Source organism: Pteropus alecto, unplaced genomic scaffold (genome assembly GCF_000325575.1).
Source record: "Pteropus alecto unplaced genomic scaffold, ASM32557v1 scaffold669, whole genome shotgun sequence".
NCBI lineage: Eukaryota > Metazoa > Chordata > Mammalia > Chiroptera > Pteropodidae > Pteropus > Pteropus alecto.
The window spans coordinates 627085-635911 of NW_006442554.1; the positions used below are offsets into that span (position 1 = coordinate 627085).

At 44.4% G+C, this 8827-nt stretch overlaps 1 protein-coding gene across 1 annotated transcript in view; it reads right to left on the bottom strand.

The window, feature by feature from the left end:
- Positions 1-6820: 6820 nt before the first annotated feature.
- Positions 6821-8827, bottom strand: part of LOC102895363 (protein SSXA1) — a 28387-nt gene continuing 26380 nt past the window's right edge. Inside the window, exons 4-5 of the mRNA XM_006922780.1 lie at positions 7604-7645; positions 6821-6921 (exon numbers count right to left, since the gene is read on the bottom strand). Of these exons, the coding sequence (XP_006922842.1) occupies positions 6821-6921; positions 7604-7645 (143 nt within the window). The remainder of the gene's footprint in view (positions 6922-7603; positions 7646-8827) is intronic.

Genomic DNA, 8827 nt, shown 5'->3' on the forward strand with positions numbered 1-8827 from the left:
AGAGATATCCAAGGAGAGAAGATCGCAGCTCAAATCACCAGAGGCAACAGCTGTTCTTTCTAACAAAGCCTCTTTAAAAAACTCCAAACTCAGAATGAAAAAGGACAAAGACCAGCAGTGGGCCTTAGGATAATCATCAGGTAAATTTAAAAGTTCGTTTGTAGATTTCCCTCTAGCACTTTATAGATTGGTCACTTTTACCTCTACGATGAAACTCCAAGAGTTATTCATTAAAGAAAGTGAACAATCTGCCCACCTTTCTTTATAATACCCATGAAGATGAAAACATTTGACCATGTAATAGGCTACAAATAGAATCTTGAGAAATCCACCCCCAATGCAAAAAATACAAGAGACATCTCTGAACACAATATAATAAAACTGAAACAACTTTTTCTATAAGGAACTTTTAAAAAACACCCTTAAAGACTATCTAAAGATGGCTGCTTGAGCAAACTTGTCTACCTCCCCAGTGATCCACTGAAATGACAGAAAAAAAATTCATAAAGTACAAATGTTCCTTGACTTATAATGGGGTTGTGTCCCAATAAACCCATCATAAGTTGAAAATAATGTAAGTCAAAAATGAATTTAATACTGAATGTCATAACTTAGCCTAGCCTAACTTAAACCTGCTTAGAACACTTACATTAGCCTATAGTTGGGCAAAATCATCTAACACAAAACCTATTTTATAATAAAGTGTTGACTATCTCATGTAATTTATGCAAAAACATAAAACGGTATTCAAAAAATGCTGAAAACACAGTACACTGTAGAGTATTGGTTGTTTACCTTCACGATTTAGTGGCTGGGAGCTGTGGCTCACTGCCACTGCCCAGCATCATGGGAGAGCATTGTATTATACATATTGCTAGCCTGGGAAAAAAAATCAAAATTCAAAATTGAAGTATTATTTCCACTGAATACATATTGCTTTTGCATCATTGTAAAGTTGAACAATTGTAAGTCAAACCATTGTAAGCTGGAGACCATCTGTACTGGAAAACAAGAAAGGGTGCCATCCAGGGACCAGAAATTGTGAACTCCTAAAAAAGAGAAAGCAGTTCAGATGAGATTTACAAAGGTGAAGGGAATCAAAAGCCAAAATAAGCAGGAGAGGAAAAAAACTAAGAAAGTAAGAGTATATCCAGAGAAACTCCAAGTGGAGGGTAAATGAACAGAAACGGCAAGAACCACTCCTAGAACTAAAGGGCTAGTTGGGCCTACAACACACTTACACATGCAGATGGCACTCTAATGACTTTGAATGACTGAATTTCTATCTGTTACCTGGGAAGGGCCCCTAACATAGGTGTGGGGAATCCTGAGAAAGAAGCATATCAGGGTCTGAGGTACCTTCAGCCCTTCCCAGTAATAATAAAGGAGGGAAACACGTTTGTAGAGAGAGGGACCACTTCAGTCTATCTGCTCTCTGGCTAATCCCCCAAAGAAAAGAGGGTAGTCAGCATATTCTTCTCCCTTACAGAGTCTGAACCAGGTGCCCTACAGTGATACCTTGATTCATGCATTTTATGAATATAATATTCATATAAAACTGTAAAAGACATAAAATGTTGTCCAAACCACAATTGGCCTATTTCACTGGTTCAAAACCTGTGTTCTCACAAGCACGTATATCTCCCTAAGGGAGAATAAATCTTAGAGCCAACAGAGTGAAGTGAACTGGACTAAATTAGGCAATATTACAGAACTAGTGTAGTTTTCTCATTGTCTCCCAGTCTCCTTTCTTCCTTTGTCCTCCATCCAGTGCCTTCCTGATTTCTAAAGTCTAGTGTTCCATCAAAAGTAGAAAAGTTACGATGACCATAGTTACCATGTATGGTTGGTTGGCTGACTTTCAGTGTAAACGTTATATACTCCTAGCAGTGCCCCTCAAGTCCTCTGTCTCTAACGATGGATCAGAAGATCTGCCTCCTCTTACAGTTCCTTCAGGTGTGAATGAGAGAGCAGTGGCTGGGCACTTTGCTGAGCCTCAGGTACCCACCACTCTCACAGGTTCTTGTGAGAAACAGAGATAATAATGGAGTTATTGGATAGAAAGACTCGACAATGTAAAAATGTCATTACTCCCCAAATTGATATACAAATTCAACGAAATTCCAGTCAGAATCCCAACAGGGATTTAAAAAAAATCATTGAATTTGACCTGCAGATTCTAAAATGTACCTGGATATACAAAAGGATGAAAGAAGGACAAAGTGGGAGGACTTCCTTCTGGAAAGCCAGCCAATTCTGGAGCTATGGTCCCTGACATAGGGTTGTGCTGGCATAGGGATTGGCAGATTGACCATGGGACAGAAGAAGCCAAGAAACAGACCTACACACAGAAACACTTAACACAGAGCTGAGGTTGCCTTCAGAGCAGTGGGAACGAGAGGGCCCATGCACTGTCAACTTTCTCTCTTAAAATGACTACAGGATAAAGATGTGGTACATATATACAATGGAATATTATTCAGCCATGAGAAAAGAGGAAATACCGCCATTTATGATAACATGGATGGATCTTGACGTTATTATGCTAAGTGAAATACGTCAGAAAAGTTGATAACCATACGATTTTACTCATATGTGGGATATAAAACTGAAAGCAACAAACAAACATGACAAACGAGCAGAGACTCGTGGACACGGACAGTGAGTTAGTGGTTACCAGAAGGAAAAGGGGGAGGGAGGAGGTAGGTAGGGGTAGAGAGGGTCAAATATTTGGTGACAGAAGGAAATTTAACTAGGTGGTTAACACACAATGCAATATACGTATCACGTAGTATTGAATTGTACACTTGAAACCTATTTGATTTTATTAATCAATGTCACCCAATAATTTTAATAAGAAAAGATGACTATAGGAACCCAGTCTCTCACCTTGCCTGCCTTTCCCATAGAGCTCTGTACACAGTCAAGGCTTCATAAGTGCCTTGTGATAAACTGACTGACTTAGAAACTATACCATCCTTCCACTTGCCTACCCTCACTGAGGTCTCTTGTCTGATGCCTAACGTCTCTTCATTTAAGTACCATTTCTTTAGCCAGGGGTTTCAGTTTTGGCACTATTGACATTTTGAGTTTAAGAATTCTCTTTTTTGGGGGGGGAAGGGGAGTGCTGTCCTGTGTATTGTAAAAGGTTTAGCAGTACCCTTTACCTGTATCTACTAGATCACAGTAACCTAACCCCCTCAGGTTAAGACAACCAAAATGTCTCCAGATATTGTTGATTGTTACCTGGCGGGTAAAATGCAAACTCCCTTTCCCTGTTGAGAACCACTGGGGTTGGCAGTTCTCCCACACCAGATTGTTTTATGATGCCACACTTTCCTTGTGGCTCATTTTAGAATGTTCACAAATATCCTAGCTCTCTCTTCCTGCAGGAACTGCACTCTTTCACCCTTGTGAAGGTCAGACTTGGCTATTCGATAAGCCAGTTCATGCTTAGCCACACTCTGTTCTCTCTTACAGGCCATCCATGTGGCTGTTCTGTGTCTCTGGGTTCTGGCATGAGGGTGTTGATAATGTGGAGAAGAGCTCCAGTCTACCTGAGATGGACAAGTAGCATAAGTGAGAAATAAACTGTGGTTGTCTGTCATTTCAGCATAACCCAGTCTGCTCTGAGCCCACATCCCTCCCCACCAAGAGAATGAACCCTGGTGTGAAAGAACAGAAAATACATGTTTTAGTCTTTTCCCCCAGTTCCTGACACAGAGCTCCTAAAACTTGCAATTTCCTAAGTGATAAGAGCACTATAGGTATCTTTTGTTCTAATGAGGCAACTCTGGGTGGCTCGTGGATGGCTCCTAGATGGGAGCTGTTTACAGAAGGACCAAGCCATGATCAGAAGCTTGGAACTTTAAGCTCCATCCTCCATTCTCCAGAGAAGGGGGAGGGGCTGGAAACGGAATTACCAGGTTGGTGAACACATCCATGTTGGGAAATCTAACACCTTTGGGGGTTCTAAGTCTTGGAAAAATGACTCCACATCCTCTACCCTGAGATATGGGGTAGAATGCAAAGCTCATTCCAGTTTCCACACCAATACCTGTCCTCTTCAATGTGTCTGAATACACCACGAGTCACAAACCCAGCGCTTCCTGCACATGTCAGTTGTAGGAACTCTGAAAAGAATTTTGACATCTGTCTGTCTTCTCGTCTCTCATCTATAATGCTATGTAACATCATATTATCATAAAGATGAAAGTATCCATGCTCAGAGGTCAGTTGTGAAGAGAATCCATAGGAGATATTTATCATCAGTCCAGGAACTTTGCAAACACAAGATGAATATTAACTATGCTTTCTATGGTTATTAGGGAAGGTGGGCTGAGAGGAAAAATTCCTGGTAAAACAGACCCCCCCCCAATTTGTGAAGATTTTAGTCCTGGCCTGGAATGCGGACTCCTGGCCTGGAAACTCACTCCCACACAGAGGCGTGATCTCAAGTGACAAGACATTATTATTCTCAGAGGAGCAGGTAAACTGGGGTTTCCCTCGGTATGCAGCCCATGGAAGCTGGCTGTGCAGGGATACTAATCCCTGTGAGGAAGACTGTGCCTCAGGAGATATGCTGACAGAGGTTTATGGACTCGGCCGCGTGTGTCTACACCTTGGCCATTCCTCCTCCCCCATACATCTATCATGGCCCACAGTAATCCTCAGGTCTAGAGGTTACAGAGCAGCAATACTCTGAGGCTTTTCTCAGTCTCCCAGAACAAGGTCCTCTTGGTCTGGGTTTCCCATCCACAAGGGCCTTAGCAGACCTAGGTCCAGTGGCCCTAGGACTGCTGTGTGAACAGTGATCCTGTGATTCTGCAGCTATCTTAGTGTGTGGGTGGGAGGAAGCAGACCCAGCTCTGGTCTAGCAACCTGGGTGCCAGCCTGGAGTCACAGTGACCAGTCAGAGCTGAAGGAGAGACTTGAATCCCACCCTTCTCCTCCAGGAGCCAATCACCTGCTGGTTTACAGTTCCTCCCCACCTCTGAACCAAATCTGTGTGCACCAGGGGAAAGTCCACAGGTAGGCTGAAGGCAGAAGTAGGGGAGACAGCAGCCTCATCAAGAGTATGGACATCTTGCAAGTTTGGATGGAAGTCAGGTGATGGACAATGGATGGTTCCAACAATGCAATCTTGCCTCCATTTGAGGTTGGTGTTTGAAGTTCCACGCATGTCACCTTGGTGACCTGGTTGGCAGCTTCAATGTCCTCCAACACCCACAATGTTTTGTTTAAATAGACTCCTCACTGCCTTTCCCCAGAGCTGACTGTTCCATGTCTGTGGCCAGCAAAGGTACATCTGGCAGAGGACTGTCCCATTCTTAACTCTCATCTCCACCCTTGCCCCGAGCCCTTTGTCATGAGACCATGGATAGACAGTTCACTACCTTTGTCAAGTAGACATTTACATCTGTTGCTACCCTGCATCAAGGCTAAGTAGATACTTCCAATCCTGTCCACGAGGTACCCCACATGGCCTGCTCTCCTCCTATTTTTCCATGATCCCCAGTTGAACGCTTTATCTCTGTCTCCTCTCCACACTCCCCAGTGGACTATCCCAGCCATTAACCCTGAAGATCTGACAGAGGGCAAAGTCCAAAGTGTCTTAACACCTCCAGTGGAAATATGTCCCACTGAATATGTGGTCCACATAGGCATGTCTTATCCATGATGTCTCTCCAGGACTAGGAACAGCCTTAGAACACAGTATACACCTACTAGGTGTTTTTTGAATGAATGAGCCCTTTGATACAGCAATTCCACTTCTAGGAATGTGTGCCAAGAAAACACTTGCACATGTGCACAGGGTTGTGTGCACAAGACTGATGGAGCCAACAATTGAGAAAAACTTTTGTTTATTAACTGTCAGTGAAATGCAGTATATGAATAATGGGGGTTTGCAGCATGGAGCAACTGCTGAACAGAGAATGGAATAAGGGGGAAATCCCCAGGACATGCTGTTACTGGGGAATAATAAGTGGGACAAGCTCATAGTGGTAGCCGGTGTGTTTTTTCAAAAATGTAGAGAAAAAGTTTGAATCAAACCCCCAGAAACTGCCCTCAGGAGTCACATCTGGGGAGGGAAGGGTAGTGCTCTTCTGTGCAGAGATACCTTACAACACTTGTTTCCTGAGGTTAAGTGCATGGACACACAGACAAATATTATGCCTTCATTATATGTGTTAATAAAGTGCTAGCATCTAGTGGAATGTTAGGCACCTAGTAAGAACCATTGTGCTTAACTTTTCACTGATGTAAACTCTTTCACTTGCTGTCCACCTTATGGCCAAGAGTTCACGGCCGGGCCCATGTCCATGAAAGGCCACTAGGTTCTGCTTTTTATCATGGGCACTTGTCATATCCCTGAGGTAAAGGCAAGGAGAGAGAAGGAAAATAAATGGCAGCGAGCTCTCATAGCCAGATCCAACAATACCCAGGCCCTCATGCTGACTTGCAGGGCCCTGATTCTGCTCTACCTCACGATCTGGATGCACTTCCCACTGCTTCTCAAGGCAAAACTTCTGCTCATGTCAGAGAGACTCCCTCACCTGTCCTATGAGTTCCTAGGCTAGCAGAAGGTGTAGCCTATACATCGGGAGCCGAGTATGTTTGGGAGCCCAGGGCATCCTTGGTGGGGAAGATCCCTAGATATACAGTAGAAAGAGTCTGGAAAGCCTCATCATTTAGTCTCCATGTGGCATCCCAAGGTGTCTGAGAAAGAAATGGTTTAGGGAAACTGAAAATTGGATACTGGTACCATTAAGAACAGTGTGTTTTGCAGAGATGTAGCTTGGACTGAAGTGTCACAGAGTTATTCATCTTCCTCGGGGTCACTGATCTCTTCATACACAACTTTGTTCTTTCTTTCCCGCAGCCTGTAGGCCCAGACGTTACTCTTCACTGTCCCGGGTCCTGTGGTGGAAAAGATTTGGTCAGTGGGGGATGGGTGGGTTGTGGAGTGTTGGTCTCTGTTTATCAGAAGAGCTGCCTCCTTTATGCCAAGTGCCCATGGGCCTTCCACATGGTTTGTCTTCCACGTCTGCCTGCTCAGAGAGGCTGAAATGTTAGACTCGCACAAGTACACTCCAAATGCCACTTAAGAGTTTTAGTTCTTTCACCTACCACTGTCAGGATTAGATTCCACACTTCTTTACTTACCACTACGTTCATTAAAACGTTTTTTCAGCATATATTTTTAAGGCCATATTATGTGTCAGACATTGTGCTGAGGGCTGTGGATACAACTCTGAGTACGGTATTTTCCCAGGTTATTATGGATAGAATTACTTGAGCACCTTTCATGCCGTTAACCTTCTCCATTTCATTTAGCACCTTCAAAGAATTTGTGAACTATGATTCTTTATTTCCATTTTATGGACTAAGAATCTGGAGCTCAGAGAATTCAGAAGGCTTGCCCATGAATATATGGTTTTTATATCAATGACAACTTAATCTGTGACTCTGGAAGTCATGTATTAATGGCTCAGCTAATGCTGAGCAACATCTTCAGTCCAGCCTGAACTCAGTCATGTCCAGGATCTATCCCCTACTCTAGGAGGGCCAGACTTGTTGTTCCCAAATGGTTTCCCCTTACCTGCTGACTTCTCCATCTGCTGACTAGAGGCAATTTCTTTTCCTGGTGGACACGGCTGTTTCTGAGCTGGCTCTGGGCCAGGTGTTTCCGGTAGTGGTTTCAAATCATGTTCTTCACTCGCTAGCTTCTTAGGCATCTCCTTTTCATGTAAAAGTCACATAGAAACAGTATCAATGCCATTGCTCTACTGCTTTAGGGCTTACAAAGTGTCTTCACGTGCAGTACCTTAATCAACATTTTCCACAACTCTGGGAGATCAGTACATGACTGGTACATGAGTTGTGAAGAACCTGGGAGATCAGAAGAAAATGGTATGGCCTAAGTGAAGGGTGTTTACAAGACCAGAATACTTGTCTTCACACTTTCTGGTTCGACACTCTCATAAACAGCAGAAGTCTCCATGCAAGCAAGAGTGTGGTATGTGGAAGATTTGGGTAAGAATAGCATTCTAGAGAGAGAGGGTCAAGATGGCAGACTAGGTAAAAGCAGGGTTCGCCTCCTCTAGGACTGAATTAAAATTACAACCAAATTATAAAATAACGTGGAGAATCACCTGAAGTCCAGCTGCTCATAACACATACATCTGATAATGTAAAGAAGGAGCCACATCGAAGCCAGTAGGAGGGGCAAAGTCGCAAATCGGGCTGGACCCGCACCCGCAAGTGGTAGTGGAGCACCGGGAGTGAGGCCATGGCTGCAGAGCACACTGCCTCCCCCTCCCCAGGAAAAAGAGGTCCTAGCCCCATACGGGGGCTCCTCAGCCCAAGGTAGAGGAGTCCCTAAAAAAATCTGACTGTAAAAATCAGTGGGGATTCTGGCCAGCTGGGTGAGATGGAAGGAGACTGAAATCCCAGATGCCTCTTTTAAAGGGCCCGTACACAGACTCTCGCCAATGGACATATAACCTGGGCGCCAGCAGGGGGACAGAGGCTCTGGCAGGAGTCATACAGGGAAAGACTGCATTAAGTGGCATGGGAACGAGGGCCGGACAGGCAGCTTCCATTGTGCCTTAGTTGGGGCCCACCTACGGGCAGTCTACAGATGAGCAGTAGTTTGCCTGTATTGAACTGTCTGCCTGCACAGGCAATTCCGAAGTTGCGCTGGCCTGGGAAAATCAGCCCACCCTACCCAACCCACAGATTGGTCGGGGTGGCTTGTGGCTGGGGGGCTGCCCCTGCCCTGCCCCTTTCTAGGGCCAAACATTCGGCGCAGGCAACAGACCTC